This window comes from Rhamphochromis longiceps, linkage group LG15, assembly GCF_057381845.1.
Source record: "Rhamphochromis longiceps isolate RC_006_pf linkage group LG15, R_longiceps_female_GT1.1, whole genome shotgun sequence".
Classification (NCBI taxonomy): domain Eukaryota; kingdom Metazoa; phylum Chordata; class Actinopteri; order Cichliformes; family Cichlidae; genus Rhamphochromis; species Rhamphochromis longiceps.
The window spans coordinates 25,597,743-25,615,567 of NC_140571.1; the positions used below are offsets into that span (position 1 = coordinate 25,597,743).

Sequence of the window (17,825 nt, forward strand, 5' to 3'; positions counted from 1 at the left end):
CATTCCCTATGATATCTTTTCCTAAACATATTTCCTAGACCATGATGGAAAAAGTCACGAGGTCAAGTTAAGATGTAAATTGTAAGGGAGAGTTCAGCGCTCACAGAGTCCAACTGAGATTTTTAATAATGTGATACAGCGCTGCTTGATTCAGAAATAATGATTACATTTATTTTGAACTCACAGCTATTTAACAAGATAAGCTGAACTTTAAATCATCCTGACAAAGCTCGTATTATTTCACTCAGTTAGGAACACAGCCAAGGTCTTGGTCTGCTGGACTATGAGGTAAAAACATTTCTTCTTTCTAAGCGATGCATGACTTTGGTTATTTTCTTTGTATAGAAAGTATATCAGCACAAATCCTCTATTTATTTGTTCTTATTTCAGTACTTTAAACCCCAGATATCTTCCAATACAACCATAGACTCCATTTAAAAGCTATGTACCTATCCACTTGAGCTATAAATTAGAAAAAAAATCATCAAAATGTGTGCATCACTCAACCATTTTTAGCCCGTTCGCATCAGTAAAACAGGTCAGGTGCTAATTGTGCATAAAAAGGAAGATTGTGTCTCTTTGAGGATGTAGTGCTGTGCGCACTAACTGTTAAGACATTAGTGTAAGTTCACTGTGTGGCCAGCATCTCTGCCTCTTTGTTACCACGTTTCCTTATTTTAGGCCTCAGTCACACAGGCCTAGTTACCCCCTGTGCCACCTGCAGCTGGAGGTTATATTCCCTTCCTGGTTTAGCGAGTGGTTATTGGAATATCCTCCCTGTGATTGCGTTGTTCAGTTCCAGTCATCTGTAATTCAGGTGGGAGATGTTGACTTATCTACAAACATATATATGTCCCCTGCAGGGGGTGATTACCAGGTGGTCACCGACATATCTCTAGGCTTGGGTGACTGGTGCTTCAGCGGTCGATTTCACCACAACCAGGGCATAAACACTGTTACCTAGTGAGCTAATAAAAACAACTTTTTCCAACTGGTACAAGTGATATTTGCTCATATCTGCTGCCAGTGCTCAGCACTCCTTTAGCTGTTTATGGTGCTCAAAGCTCACAGCTGACTTCTCTCATGTTATTGGGCCTGAAGCTGAGGTTGTGTTTTTCATGTGTGAAAGCTTAAAGACACAGAGTGAACTTTAGTTTGTTCAGAAAACTGTCAGTAACTGTAGTGGTAATGCTCCAGACTCTCCCGGTTGTAGCCCACATCAGCAGCTGGCAGGAGGGTGATCATTACCTTTGCGTCCTGTGCACATGTAGGCTTAATGTTCTCAGATCAGCAGTGAGCCTTTACCCACATTAAAGCCAAGTTAAAACTATAACTGTACAGTTAGAGCCCATGTTAGATTTCATCAGGACCTTGTTTTCTGCACTGGAGATTTACGTTTATGGATGCTAAAATGGAAAACTCGTCTCCAAGCCAGATTCAGCACAATGTTTTCTGTGATCCATCAAACCAAACTACTGCCTACTGTGTGAATGCTGAACAGAGGCTTTGTTTTCATTGTTTCGAACTTGTTCAAACACTCACACAGCAGATCTCGGGATAAAGTCTAAAGACGTTTGCGTAAGTGTGGCCCATCTCGCTCAGCACAGCTGATATTTAAAAGGAGCTGCAGCTGCTTTCTGCTTCACTCCTGCATTTGGAAGAACTCCAGCACGCTGACATTGACCAGGACTTCCTGATTGTGGAACTGGGGGAGTGTGATGCTGCTGTGGGATGGAAAACGTTTTTTAATATGAAGCGAACATGTCGCTTTTTTGTCAGATTGATGACTGTGCATATCCAGAGTTATATAATTCAATTTGAATGGTTTCCACAGAGCACTGAAAAAAAAGCTCCAAACTAGTAAAAACAAATGTCAGTAAAAGCTGCAAGAATGGGGATGATGAGGTGTATTTAAAGAGATTTTCCAGACAGTTTTTGTTTTCTGCTTTTATGTTAATGACTTTTAAGGATGATCTTTTATATTTTCACAACTTGGACTTCCATAAACCTCTAAATTTCAGCCTCATAAGATCTAAAAATACATATATAGAGGTTTAATTCTCGTAATAAGTTCTTTTCTTTGGCAGTTGCATCAGCTTGGGACACTAAATGTGTCGTAACCTGTGAAAATGACCTCAGCTTTCAGCAGGGGACTTGTTTCTTTGCAGCTTTTGCGCCTCAGGTGAGATTAAGTTCTGGTCTAGTCTACCAGCGTGTTCTTTGTTCAGTGAGTTTGGCTGACAATTGCTATATAAGAGGGAACAAACATCTTTAGCTAAAGAAATTGAGGTGATAAAGTTTAAAAAGGGGGGGAAAAAACCTGCTGTGGTTTGCTGTGGTCACACTGGCTGCGAACAAAGTTTCCAGACATTAAAATTAATCAGCTGATCAGTTAAACTTTATTTGGATAGCACATTTCATGCAGATTAGTGCAGTCCTTCATAGATGAATGACCAGCTGATAGTAATTAGAAAAAAATATGCAGCAAGTATCAACTTGATAGAAATCAAAAAGACAAAGGCAAAGAAATAAATACAAAATTTTAAACTGCCTGTAAGTAAAATGAAAGTGTCTGGCACAGATAGAAAAGAGATCTGGTAAAATATACAATTAAAATAAATATTAAATAAAATAGTGCTAGATAATCTATATTACAAGAACCTACAAAAACAGATGCATTCATTTTTAAGCATTTAAGTATTTTAACTGTAATTGAATTTTAATGATGATTTGGGTTCTGACTTATTTTCCTGTTTTATCAGATTCTATTAGACTTGTTGTACAGGAGACTGACACAGCCAAAAATAAAGACATAAATGTCACGTGTGAGAGTGTGGCAGACAGGATGAAGGACCCAAATGCAGCACTCACGAGAAACTAAGGCGTGAACTCAGGAAGGCAGCTTTAATGCTGTGCCAACAAACCCATATAATACAAACAGGAAAGGAAAAGAAAACCTAAAAACTAGAAGCTAAGAAAAAACTCAGAAGTAACCTGGGTACCAAGGAGCCCAGCAAAACATGCACAGCACACAGGGTAAACAGCAACAGCCATAGGAAAACACAGGGCTTAAATACACCAGGGGGTAAGAAGGGGATGAGAAACAGGAGGGAGCCACAGCTGGGACTAATCTGACATAACAAGACGGGGAGGAAGCAAAACTGAAAACACAGGACACAGAAGACTGTCAATGTATAACAGGAAATACAAGACAGGCACAGAGACGCAGACTTGACAAGGAGACACGGCTAACAGGGAAGACAGAGCGAACATGGAGCACAGAGACAAAAGTAACTAAACATGAGATGTGGAGCATGGGAAGGCAAGGTAACACAAACCTAAGGACTAGAACTAAGAATATAACATAAGCAGAAAACAATAATGAGAATCAAAACCATAAAAACCAACAAATCCAAATATATAACTAATCAAAAACACACTAGTTCCCAGACAAACTACTGTGACAATAAATAAACATACAGATAAATTAATTTTGAAAAGGGGGAAATCAATAAATAGCAAATTAAATTAGATCCAGGATTTAACAGAGAGCCAATAAAGAAAACTAATATTGGAGAAATATGACCCCCCCTGTCAGTTACTCTCTTTGTGGTGTTTTGAATCAGCTTTATGTACACGCCATGTGACAGCATGGGCCCTTTAATGTGAACCCAGTCACGCGGAGTGGAAACTCAATTTCAGGGCAGTTCCTCTCTTATTCAGTGAGCTAGACAGACTTTTTCTCGTGATATGAAGCAGCACCAGCAACACCACCAGAGTGAAGTTTTTATCTCCACCTAGGCTGCCCTGATGAAACTGCAGTGACTCTGCACACTTTGCAGTGGAACATGTCAAATAGCCAACTTTATACAAGGCAGCGATCCCAGAGACTTTCCACTGTGACTGCAGGGAGTCCCAGACACAGCACAAAGAGGCCAGACCTGAGAGGACCTCAGACCCGCCTCAGTCACATGGCCTTCAGGTGCTATTTCTGTTCACGCTATGAGTGACGAAGGTGCTAGCCAAACTAGCCCCAAACTCTGAACTTCCCTGGAAAAAGCTGAAAGCAGCTTGAATTTGATTTGTAGATAGTTTATAGATAGACAGTGGTAGAAATCAGCAATACTGTCTTTAATTTCTGTGGTTTTATTCCGATTTACTTTGATGGACTGTGGAAAAAGATGTCTGAGAATGTCCAGATATTCCACACTCCATGTGACGGCTGTTATTTTCCAATTTTTTGAGCCAGAGCTCCTCCGGGAAGATAAAACAAATGGCAGCATTGGTAGCTTCCTGCTGATGGCAGAGGTGCAGTGCAGTGAAAATGGGGTGACTGAAGCTGAGCACCAGTGACAGTTAAAAATAAACTAAGAAGTACACGCTTGACAGTTTTTCCTGAATTCCATCGGCACATTTCACATTCTTGAAGATTCTCCAAAAGTGAACCTTCAAAACACAGAGGATTGAAAATTAAGCTTTGTAGTGACAGAAGAACCTTTTTCTTCTCAGAAATAAAAATTGATTGAAATAAGATGCAGACTGTCAAAATAAAAGCCTTAATTTGGGTCATCTGTACCTTGTACATCTTTCCCATGCTGCTGTGAGCACAGAACAATCTGCTGGTTCAATCTTGTTAAATTGTTTGTCCTGACATGCCTGAGAACTTGTTAGCGACTTAATTCACTAATAGAGCTTGTCTTTCTGTTTGGCCACATGCTTTGCACATTTAAAAAGACGATAAAAATTATATTTCCGCCATCATTTTGGCTCTCAATAACATCCAGGCTCCCTTTTAATTTGAGTTATTTCTCATGTTTTCTAATTATTTTGAGTTTGCATAAATATTTGTTGAGCAGGGAGTTTTCCTTTTTTTCCCCTCCCTTCTCTCCAAAGATCTGTATCGACTGGCAAAAAAGCTTGAATGTGATTTATTTCACGCTTATTGCGCTGATTATATAGCTGGATTTAATATTTGGTGATAATTATCCTGTTGTGGAAACTTCATCGCCACAGACGAAGAGCTATAATTTAATATTGGCCCTCCCTTTTTCACTTTCCTATCCAGACACAGCAGATTGCTGGAAATATTTGTGAATGATGGAAGAAGAGGAGATTGTATGTCAGCAAGAGGCAACACGAGTCAGGCAACCCAACAGTGAGAGGCAACACAAAGTAGATTTTTGGGGTTTGTGTATATCCGTGTGTATATTGTGTGTGACTGAAGCTGTCAGGAAGTTGAGTTAAGGTCCTAAATCATCTGAAAACTTTAACATGAACCAGTTTTACAGTCCATATCACTTCTACCAGCACTGAGTTTATGCCACAGCATATTTGATCCCCAAAGTTCAGCTTGTTTAACTGGTGGGATCAGTCTATGCCTTGCCCTGGGTTTGTTGAAGAGGTGCTCGTCAGTCAAACTCAGACATGGTACGCAAATATTCTGATCGCTGACCTCGCCCACACATGGAATCCAACGTTTCCTCAGGGACTGCTGCCTCTTTGGAAATCCTATAAAACAATGAACCTCACTGCACTGTGCAAGAGTGCTTTTCATGAGCAAATTAGTGTAAAACAGAGAGGGTGTGAGAGAGTCGAGCTGAGACGAAAGCATGCATGGGCCCAGGTATGCATAGGTCAGCAGGGGGAGTGGGGATGAAGGACAGTTTTATTTGTATAGTGCAACATCACAGCAAAAGTTGCCTCAAGGTCCTTTATAATGTAAAGTAAAGACCTACAATAACACAGAGATATCCCCAACAATCAGAAGCACAGAAGCACTTGGTATCTGGCAATAAGCCACACCCATTTGCTGTTCAAACCTTCTGTTTGTGAAGGGCAGCCAGTAAAGAAAAATGGGGCTTAGTGGGGGAGGGGCTAGAACATTTTGACAGATAATTAAGGTTAACTTTGAAACGTGACTGACGCAAAGCCCCCCCAAGAGAGTCCAAGAACAAAAATCTGGAAAAATCCTGAAACTGTTGTTGTCACGGTCCGCTGTGACGGACCGAGTGGAGAATGCGTGTAATGGACCCAGGTGCGTACACAAGTGAACAGACAGGAGTGAGCTTTAACAGAAGGCGAGCCTTTATTATGGCTGAAAACAAGGTGTGCAAATACAGCAGGGATGGCGTGGCTAAACAAAAACCTAAACTGGGAACAAACTATGGTGAGGCTATGGCTTGGAAGACAACAGACCAGGCATGGAAACACAGAGGGTGGGAACACAGACGACGCGACACAGACTGTAAGAAACACAGAGACTAAATACACATGAGGGATGATCAGGGGAAGTGGCCACACATGGGAACGCAGCTGACACACATGAACTTAACGACAGGACAGGAGGAGTGAGCTGAATACACAGACAGTGAATGCAGGCCTTCAAAGTAAAACAGGAAACATGAGACATGAACCGGGGAGACGTAGTACAGGGGGAGGTGACATAACTGACAGCATGAACTTGACAGTACAAGACACACAGACATAAACACACGAAGGGCAAGGGAGACGTAATGCAAGGGTAACATAATTACAAAAAGGACTGGACTACCTTAAAGAACGTAAGCAAACAATAAACATCAAAATAGGTTAAGCATAACACACTGGGTCACACGACCCAGGACCATGACAGTTGTGTTATCTCTGACAAATTTGCACGAAAAGACCACAAACAAACTTTACGAAGAAATCCCAGTAACAAGACAAATCTTATTCCTGTGCATCTCGAGCTCCACTGTTGGCCCCCAGAACCTGATTTGTAACATTGCTGCCATGTTCCCTTCACTATAATGAACCAGCACTTTGGTTAAGGACTCTTACATTTATTGCAGTTGCATGTAAATATTTGTGAAAAAGAAAATGTGCTGTAGTTCAGGTTGCAGTATTATTTTAAACCCCACGTGTCTGGAAATAGGCGATTAAAAAAAAAATTATGACTAAAATTCAAGTTAGTCCATTCAGATACAGATGAGTATCCACAACAAATCTCCAGGTATCCAGTAATTAAAACTATGCTTGTAATGTTCCACAGTTCCACAATTAGCAAAACAGAATTTGGACAGCTTTAATTACTGGAAAATTTCCCTTTATTGATTGATTAATTGTATTGCTAAAAATCATATTGAACTCACCTTCAGGACATAAACAGTGGTCAATGATCAACAGAGGAAAAGGAACTGTGAATGTGCCAGCGTTAATCAGAAGGGTTGATTTTCATCTGGATCTGATGTTTAAAGGCTTCCAAAAATATAATATAATTGATTTATATCCAATACGTAATAATTAATAGAAATCTAATCCAGTCGGAGAGAACTAGAAATATTAATAACATATGTTACACATGGGAACAAGGCAAAATATGGAGTGAAAAAGGACTTTTCTGTTTGATAAATTGTTCTAAAGGTTCATAAAACCCACAAGAGAGACATTCACGAACCATTAACTCTAGAGTAGCCAGCAAAAAGCTGAAAAAAGTGAGATATCAAAGCGTCCAGCAGAAGATCTTCCAATAAAAGGAGGACTATAGTGATGATTTGATGATGCAAAGACATCCAGTGAACTACATTAAAGAGATTTCCTGTTGGTGCTTGGACACTTTGAGTTCATGCGGTTCCCGACATGTTTTATGTCTTTCTTCTTTCCCCTATCCAATGCTCTGCACTCACTAATGATGCTGAAAAATCTCAAAATATCCCCAAAATATGAACAAAAAGCACCGGACAGCTCTTCACATATGTTTATGCCGTCCTCTCAGGCCTTTATGGCTGTGGTGATCGGTCCACTCGATTGCCTTTTAATAGTTTCCATTTTGAAAAATAATTAGATCTGGCAGCACGTCCATTATGGTCCCTTTGTTTAAAAGGGAGGATGGTTTTAAATAAAAGAAGTCACAAATACTGGAAAGAACATTAAAACATGTCTGCCAATGTGACTGTACAGTATAAAAAATGCTCACAGTCAAGTCTGAAAACATCTGCTGTGATTTGAGAGGAAATTTAACTGCTATGGTGTCAAAAACTAAAACTGTGGAATCAACATTACATCGCCATTTATATTTTATACACAGTATAAGTTATTGTCTCACGTTCCTTTGATTAATTCTCTGCTTAACTGTTACTTCCAGAGGGGGGTCCTCCTAAAAACCTGGTCACCAGCGATGTAACTGACACCAGCTTCGTGGCGTCTTGGACAGCGGCGCCTGGGAATGTGAATACGTATCGTGTTCAGTGGAAGTCGATGTTTTCCCAGGAGATCCAAGAAAAAACGGTGCCAGGAGATGAAACCAGCACCGTGCTGGAAGGTCTGACTCCAGAGACACTTTACCAAGTCTCTGTGGTCGCTGCCTACCGCCACAAAGAGAGCGAGCCACTCACGGGATCAGAAATCACAGATGGTAAGACTTAATAAACTCTTCAGTCTTTCATCTTTAGCAGTAAGAGAAAATGCATGCATGCACCAAAGGATGAAAGCTGAAAAAATAAAGAAATTCATATATAATCAATGACAGTTACAGGAAGTATTTATGAAAGAACAGACAAAATAAATGTTAACCGTGAGCAAACATATGTTTCTATTTGATCTGACTCTCAAAACAAAAACCAGATCACAGATTGGACCAACCGTTAGCAAAGAGAAAGCAAACCTTCCCGTGTGGTCTCACTTGTCATGGTGGAATAAGTCTTGATAGAGTGCTGGACGTAAGTGCTTTGGCCTTGCTTGAACATCATGGTGTTACCCAACTTTTAATTGGAAGGTGGGACCTACAGTCAGCAGTGCCCTTTCTACTGACGCCAAGATGGTCTGACATCCTGACATTAGGTAGCGACCAGAGTGTGATTTAAAAGCGTCCCACTCAGAGAAGACCACGAAAAGCTTTAGGAGAGCGCATATCATACCGTCCCAACCATCTCTGTGAAACAGCACTTTATATAAGAGTCAATAGATTCTCTTATTTCCATTTGACACTAGTGTATGTGACCCTGGAAGGAAAACAGCCGGATGATTAGCTTAACTCCACTGACACCTCTGGTGTCGATGAACATGTCGTCAGTTACAGCTTCTCAGAAAAACGAACAAAAGCAAATCTTGGTGATAATTAAACCTTTAATTTTAGTTGCGAGGGGGGTGTTGGCCCACTTGGGGCTGGAGGTGGGACTTGAGCATATTATGTACATAAAAGGTGGATGCAGCAAAGTGAGACCACCTGTTGGATTCTAGTTTCTTTGAATTTTGACTCCTTAACTTATAACTATACTATAAAAGCCTTGACAGTTTCCAAACTCACAGCTTACACATCTGCTCTAAAGAAGGAAATAACCCATACAGAACAAAGGTAACTTTGCGGTAGCCTCAAGTGGACATTAGAGGAACTGCAGTTATTGGCACATGAGCTTTATGTCTTGATTAGGGATGGTATCCGGTATCCGGTGCCATTATGGCAACGGTTCTGTCATAAACGGTAGTAACCAGACCGAAAAGCAGCGCACATTTCGGTGCTTTATTTCGGTGCTTTTTTTTCCCTGAGCTCTGATACACTTTAGATTCTAGCCAATCCTTTTACGTTTCTGAGGATAGTAGGCGGGCCCAGGTACGTACGTTCTTTTAGAGCAGAGCTACAGATTAAAAATGCCCAAGGTGAAGCGGTCAAAAGTCTGGCTGTACTTCACAGCAAAATATGCAAACTCAGCAGCCTGCAACAAGTGCTTTAAGCTGATACTGTGCAAAGGAGGTAACACCTCAAATCCGATGAAACACCTGGCGACACAGCATTTTTTTTAAAAGCCGAGAAATGCGCCGTATTTGATAGCTTGCCGCGAGACCTCACACCGTGCACATCTACTGCGGGTGTGGTGCCTGTTATCGGACCCGGAGTTAGCCACATCCCCCAAAAACCCGAAGAGTAGAGTCCTGGCCCCTAGCCCTGCCAGTGTAGCAGAAATGATGACGGATGATGATGGCAGCAGCAGCCGTTCTTCTCTGGGCGAGTAGCTTAATGTTGTTGGTGTGTAATTTACGTTGAGTATGCTAACCACGTTATTACATTAATGCATGTAAGGTGAACTAGCAAACATCATCATAGCTACATGCGGCTGTCTTCTTGTTTGATGGCAGATACTCCCTTCACCCTGGCCAAAAAGGCTAAAATGACCAAAGAAAAAGTGGAAAACAGCTAAACGAGAGGTTTTTGGACAAAGTTTGTGTTTTTTCCATTGTTTAAGCACTGCTTCCATCCAAGAGTGATACCATATATGCCCCATAGCTGCAGAAAAGGCTAACATTGTTATCTTTTTACAAAAAAACTGCTGAACATGAGAGGTTTTTGGACCAATTTTGTGTTCTCCATTCTTTAAGCACCGGTTCGAGCACCGGTTCGAGCACCGTTTAAGCACCGGCACCGTTTCAAAAGTACCGGTTTGGCACCGGTATCGGATAAAACCTAAACAATACCCATCCCTAGTCTTGATGATTGCAGCTTCACTTCCCGCAGTCACACAAGTAAATATTTGGCCCTTCTGTTACAAGCCACAAACATAGAAAGGCATTTTTTGGGGGTCAGCTTTTTTCCCTGGAGCTGTCTGTTTGTCAGCGGCACATACTCACAAAATCTGGCAGCAGAGTGATGAAAAGAAAAGATCATTAGTGCAGCTTGTAATGTGTCTTCTTTCTGGGTTGGAGCATCTTTGGGCCCAAGTTCCCCAGTCCAATATTCTGTTAACACACATTAACCCTCCAAGTGTTTTCATGTTGAGTCCACCCTAACACCTCACCCTAACCCATGTCACACTAAACAAATAAGAAGCTGGGAAACACTGGGAAAATGCTTCAGACCATTGTTTTCCCTGTAAAACTCATTTTGTGCAACAAAAGCAGCCAGACTTGTCAAATGTTTGAATAGACTTCAAGATTAAATGACTTGATTTAATAAGTTATGAAATTACCATAAAGGTCATGGTAAACAAGATCAGCAGCTTTTGGCACATCACAGTGTGTCTGCCTCTTGGGCAGTGACCATCAGCTGGACTTCATTACTTTTCCTAGTACGTTGTGGGATACTTTAAGTGAACTGTTTAGAGTAAAGATAAACTCTAAACATATATAGGGTGAAGACTACAATGTCACACTCACTATTTAGGGTAGTCTGTATAATAAGGTGAGTAATGAGTTACTTCAGATGTAGTTCGTGTTTTATTTGGTGCCAAAAAAGTCATCTTTGCGCAACATGAGGGCTGCTTGGGGATATCAGTCGTCTTTAACAATTTATACATTTTTAAAAAGGACTCCAGAAACTTTTCTTCTCTCTGGCAGAAGCAGATCTGATTTTGAGATCAGTTCTTATCACCTGAAATTTACCCTTACCTGTGTATCCTCCTGTCTTTGAATGAATAAATAATCTTTATTTGGGGGTTAAAGTGCCTTGCTTGAGATCACAGTGATTAGTTACTCTGAGATCATCTGGTTAGCATCAGTCCAGATGTTTAAAAGGCAGCGTTCAGGCCACGAACCCGTGTTTTTAACCCTCAGAGGGGAAGTCAAGGACGTCCTCACTATTTTCAGACATTTGGCTGAAACTCGCTGTTCTGATTGCAAGTGAACGTGAGCCAAAACAGATTCAATGCTTCCTTTTGTCAGGAAAAAAAAATCTATTTCTTACATAATCATACAGTTGGCACTCTCCAATGGGTTTCTGGTTCCTGGTTGGTGAAAGCCGTCCAAATTGAAATTAAAATTTTCAGTGTAGATTATTTTTAGGCCGAGATTTAAAGCGAAGCTGCAGCGCGGTGGCAGCTTTGCTTGTGCTGCGTTCTCAGCAATAACACGACTACAGCGTGGGTGTCCTGTGAACTGCACGCTCACTTATTGTGTCCGAGTTGAGGCACTCTCTAAAAATGTCAACGCGTCCCTCATTTCATTTGCACACATGGGAAATTAAACACACACACACACGGGCCACCCGAAACAAAGAAGGCACAGATAAACTATCGCATCCTACTTCATGCTCTCCCTCTGCATCTTTCCAGCAGGAAATTTGAATCTCCTGCTTTAGATTTGTTTAAATCCATCAACACACGGAGAAGTTGGATTCAGTATTTTTTTCCACCTATAAAAATCCTCCAGAGTGAAATCAAGTAGTTTGAAAAACTTTCCCCGGGATCATTAAATATACATATTATTTCCTCACAGAGTTTTTGTAATCGCTCGCAGTATTGTCAGAATGACTTAATTTTAATTCACAGGGCTTCTCTGTTGTTTCGGAGCAAAAAGGAAAATGTGGTTACCATTTCCTCCCAACCGATCACTTCTGGGTGAAAGCCTAATTTACAGCCAATTACATCTGGCAGGTAGCTGATGGTATTACTCAACATTTAGGCCCGCAGTTATGAATGCTAACGACGACTGAGGGAATACAGAGGGATACCTCACGTGGCCGAAAGAAGTGATGATTGCTGGAATGGTTCAGATAAAGAAATATTGAGTGAGCTTTATGGCAGCAATGCTGAGTGTTTTTGAAGGACATGAAATGTGGCAAAAAGTACATTACATGAAAAGAGCTTTAGGCTGAAAGTGAACCTATGCTTCTCACGTCCGGCTTTTGCACTCCGCTGGAGTGGCTGTGAATTATTATCTATATAAAGCTGGGTCTTGGTTCAAGCCTGGTGGGAAGACCAGCTGAGATCACAATTTTAGCTATACAGACTCAAACAATGATCTTTCACCCAATAATTGTGAGTAAAATTTATAAAATCATAGGTTAATTTAATAATTAATCATTATGGAAAATATGCTTGGTATAAAGTGAATGTACACCAATCAAGTAAATTTCATTTTATCAGATTCTATTAAATTCAATTTTAACAGGACAAAATCTCTAGCAGGTAAAAATCCTGAATCCGGGTTTTAGTAAATAGAACAGAGGTCGGACACCGAGGAACAGCTGGTGCAGACTGAGGACAGGCAGTAAGACAAAGAGCAGAAACTATCCAGCGTTCCAAAAATAAAGAAAGCACACAGACTTACAAGCAGTTTGGCAACAGCAGAGGTCAAAGATCACACACAAGAGGCGAGGAATGAACACTGGGAAAGATAATAGTAGGAACATAAAGTAAGGAGAAAGCAGAAATAACTAAGGTGCATGACAAATCAAATAAAATAATTAATTAAAAACATCATATGGGATTGCCTTTTCAGTGTGTGTGCTGTGATTGGCAGCCTTTAAAACAGAGCCTGGCTCCGTGCAGAGACTTCCTGGATAAAAAGGCCTGAGTCTAAAAATATTGACATCGAGGTGGACAAACTCACATTGATGTCACTCACTAATTTGTAGGATCTATTTTGAACCCTTGATTTTAACATAATGGCATTACCAGCTGAGTTTTTATGAAGCCAGAAGGGACCATGTTTAGAGGAGATGGTGGAGTGAAGCTGTGTCCATAGACTTAAACTAATTATTGCTAAGTAGCATGAATAAAACACTAGAAACACAAGAATTTCACTTAAACAAAACTAAAACATAGACTTAGTAGAAGGGCTGTTAGTTCAGTTAATGCCACAATAAGCTATATTATTTGTGATTATGCAATAAATTTGTTCCAAAAGGCAGTGATACCATAACCATGAGCCATTTACCATTTTGCTCAACTTTAAACGTCAATAAAATATAAACGGGGCAAGTAAAGAAAAAATAATCTTCTTCCATACGTGTGTCATAAAGAGAGAAATGAGCTTTAGAGGCCAAAACTGTTTTTGGAGCAGGCTGTAAATGTGTTTATTTCAGCTGTTGGAGATTTTAACATGGGAGTCTGTGGGGACTGACTTGTTTTTGGAGCCAGCCCCAAGTGGGCATCGGGGGAACTGCAGATTTTAGCATTTTTTCAGCCCTCCAGGTTTCTACTTTAAAACAAACCCTGGATAAGTCAAATATACTTTGTTTAGGTTTCCCCAGGAACAATTTAAAGGGGAACTGGTACAACTAGTTTCTCTTTAACGATACTGAATTATGTTGTTGCAGTATTAAAAGTGCATTCTATGTTTTCAGCCTCTGCTGATGGGAAAAGACTGAGAGTGTCAGACGAGACAGAGAAAACCATGAGAGTCACGTGGACGCCAGCGCCGGGCAACTTGCTCAACTACCGGCTGAAGTACGTTCCCCACAACGGAGGCAAAGAAGTGGTCCAGAAAATCCCTGCAAAGGCCACTTCTACCATCATGAAGAATCTGAAGCCCGCGACCACATACAATATCACCGTTCTGCCCATCTACAAGCGCAGGGAAGGAAAAGCAAGGCAAGGAGTAGGAACGACACGTACGTTGGTCCATAATTCAACCCTCTGAGAGACAGCACACTGCAGAAACATGTCCATCTTAGCCAAGACGTTTATACCTGTGCTCAGTCTAAAAATATGATCGCTGGTGGATGAGTTTAGCTCAGGTGCTGGATGCAATGGGCACAGAGTCACTCATTTAAAGTCATTTTTTATAAGAAAAAATACTCCTGTAAGAAAGTTTTCATGTTATATTGCTCTAATTTTAAAGGAGCTTTTACATAATGAGAAAAAGTAAATCTGAGGCCCACTCTAAGGATGTGTGAGGATGTGTAGCCTCCAGGGTTTAATCCTCAGTGCTGAAGTTAACTAGAGAATTGTCTGTATTTTCCAGGCAGCGTATAAACCTGGTATATTTAAAGATTTATTCACAACTTTTCAGAGAAACCTCACACCAAGTCACGGTGCCTTGGAAAAAAAAATGTTTCTTTGTTCCAAGTTGCAGATTTTTTTTCCCGTTTTCCCACCAACAATTTCATGGACTGACTTCAAGTTTAAACTACTTGTTAAGAGGAGTATTTTTCACACCACAGGTGCTGCAGCGCCTCCTCACGAGAACACTAAAATCACAGATAAACACGTGCTCAATCACACGCTAGCATTACTAACACACAGCATGACACTGGGCTTCCTAACGGTCGACACTGGGTTCAAGGAATTGTATTATGGACTAATGAGAAACTGGCTTGAATGTGGCGTGGCTGATCCTTAAAAACCTTCGCCAAGAGTTGGAGTTGTGTCGAGTTTAGTTCTAGGTTAGTTTGTCCTGAATTTCCTACTGATTTCTTCTATTTCAGTGTCACCGTACAAGAGTCCCAGGAACCTTCTGACCTCAGAGCCCACCAGGACCAGTTTCAGAGTGTCCTGGGATCCAGCACCTGGGGAAGTCAGGGGCTACAAAGTCACCTTTCACCCCACAGGGAATGATATTGACCTTGAGGAGCTCCTTGTTGGCCCCTATGATAACACAGTTGTTCTAGAGGAACTCAGGTAAGCTTTCAGAGTTATTTTATGGCATACGCAGAGGATTTCATTTAAAAGGAAACAACAAATATTGAAGACAGTCAACAGGAAAAGGCTTAAATGGACACTATGATAACAGAACTCATAAATTCTATAACTTGTCAACAATAGGATTTGGTCCAGAAAAGTAGTTTGACCCAGTAGTATCAGGGAAAGTTGCAGTTAAATATCTGCGAACTGAGGAGAGCCGCTACTGAATGTCTGGGAGAGGACTGTTGTCCCATTGTTGTCTGATAGAGGATTCTAGCTGCTCAAATGCAGGTTTTTGGACTGAATGCCAATAACATGCCAGATGCTCTCTTTCCTCTTAAGTCTGGAGAATACGGTGTCCGTGTTTTCCAAAAGATTTCCAATTCTGATTCGTCAGACCACAGAAAAGTTTTCCTCTTTGTTTCTTTCTATTTTAAATGAGCTTAGGCCCAGAGAAGACAGCAGCATTTATGTTAACTTATGAATATTTCTTTGTATGGTAGAGATGAAAGGATGAAAAGAGGAAGACGAGTTTTATGGAGAACATGCAGAGGGTTGGAGATGGAGGCAGATCATCTGCTGTGGTGAAAAAAATATTTAATGTGGTTAAAGATAAGAGATACATGTTAGATACTGATTCTATCAACTTGCTATGAAAATACAGATTGGGGTTATGGGTTCCTATTGGAAGGCTGTAGGGACCTGGATACAGTACAGGACCTTTTTTTACAGTATTCTTCTATATTACTACCTTACAATATAAAGCGCCTTGAGGCGACTGTTGTTGTGATTTGGCGTCATATAAATAAAATAATAATAAAATGGAATTGAATTATTACAGCATGATTGCACAAAGACTAATAGAAATGTAAATGTTTACACAAAAATCATTAATTTTGATGTGGGGAAGCTGTTTTTCTGTGCTTAGACTGTTAAACACATAAACAGTGCTAATGTTTAGGTAGCAGCTTAGCTAGCTGAATACATGGTACAAGGTTGATGCACAGTAGCAAAAGATGTAAAGCTTTTCCAAAAATAAACTTTTGTAGACTACATTGTGTGCAGTGATTTCAGATTATATTCTGATCACAGCAGGCAGGTAAAACCTCCCAAATCTGGCTATTAGCATTGTCTGAGTAACACTGAACACAAACACATTGTTTTTGTTCAGTGTTACTCGGACCTTCATAGGGAATCTCTTAATTTGAAATTTGAGGGGTAAAGTTACATCTTAGTTTGGAATTCAACCCTTAATAAATCAAATAAAGCTTTGTTATGCTTTCAAACTAACATTTATTCTTGAACCAGTGCTGCGAATCTGACTGCAGTCAAACATTTAGGTTTCAGCACACCCTCCACCAGCTATGATGTCATCTGATTGTTTATGCTGTACAAAATTGCTTAGAACTGAGGGAAGCAGCAAAGCTTCACCACTGACATGAAACAACTTCGTAAAGTTCCACGTCTTTGGTAAAAAAAAAGTTAATAAGTTGAAAAGTTAATATTAGTAAAGGGTTCACTGCTTATAGGCTTATAAGCTGATGATGATTTTTTTTTTTTTTTTTTTCCGATGATTTTAGCGGTTTGTCTCTTTTCCCCTTTATCCTCAGATCAGGAACAAAGTACTCTGTCGCTGTGTTTGGGATGTTTGATGGAGGAGAGAGTTTGCCTCTTGCAGGAGAGGAAAAGACGACTCTCAAGGATGAACCCGAATCTCCTCATGTCACTCTTTCTGGTAAAAGCCGACAACAAACTTCTCTCTGCGCTCATTAGCAGGCCTGCAGAGCAGACGTTCTCTGATCTCTGACGTTGAAGTGTCGCTCAGATTAGTGCCAAAACTTTGGTTTATATGTTATCACAGGGAATTGAAATCGCTGTCGCTGTGGGACTGAAACTCGGCACAGATGATTACGATTCATTGAAATTATTTAGAGATGCTTGGCTCACATTTTCTCACCTCCCTACTGTTAGTGGGAGTGTAATGTGGAGCAGAGTTACATGCGATCAGGTGTTGACATGAATATATATATGAACTGCACAAATGATCCCCTCACATGCTGCAAGCACTGAGCTTTAATGGCATTGCCATAAGCAGTTAGAGTTTTTTATGATCCAGAGGGTTCGATGCTGGAGGGATGTATGCAGCTAGGAAAATGTTATGCTTCCCATCAGACCCTGAGGAGGTGCTGATCCGCAGCAGAAATTCCTGCTGTAATGCGAAGCAGACACGGTGACCGACTGCCCACCGAGCAGGGAACGCGCCAGGCCACTCCAAGATCCTTGCTTACTGAACTGCAGCTCTAACAGAGCAGGCTTTAATTCAGTGTTTTTGACAGGTCCATATGGTCTTTAATGCGTCCTTAATATGCTGCAGAAACATTATTTTTTTACTGTCCATTAAATTTAATCCTTTTTAAATTTTGCTCTTTACACAAAACTGGAAAAATCTGACATTGAAGCGAGAAAACGTGATTCCAAACATCTTTTCAGGATTTGGCTAATGAAAACGTTAAC

The 17,825-nt window shown here is 40.6% G+C and overlaps 1 protein-coding gene across 3 annotated transcripts in view; it reads left to right on the forward strand.

Annotated features, from left to right (window-relative positions):
- col12a1b (collagen, type XII, alpha 1b) overlaps positions 1-17,825 on the forward strand; it is a 151,852-nt gene that overhangs the window by 26,756 nt on the left and 107,271 nt on the right. For all 3 annotated transcript variants that reach the window (XM_085381195.1, XM_085381194.1, XM_085381193.1), the window contains exons 13-16: positions 8,123-8,392; positions 14,033-14,299; positions 15,116-15,308; positions 16,922-17,046. In XM_085381195.1, the coding sequence (XP_085237321.1) occupies positions 8,123-8,392; positions 14,033-14,299; positions 15,116-15,308; positions 16,922-17,046 (855 nt within the window). The remainder of the gene's footprint in view (positions 1-8,122; positions 8,393-14,032; positions 14,300-15,115; positions 15,309-16,921; positions 17,047-17,825) is intronic.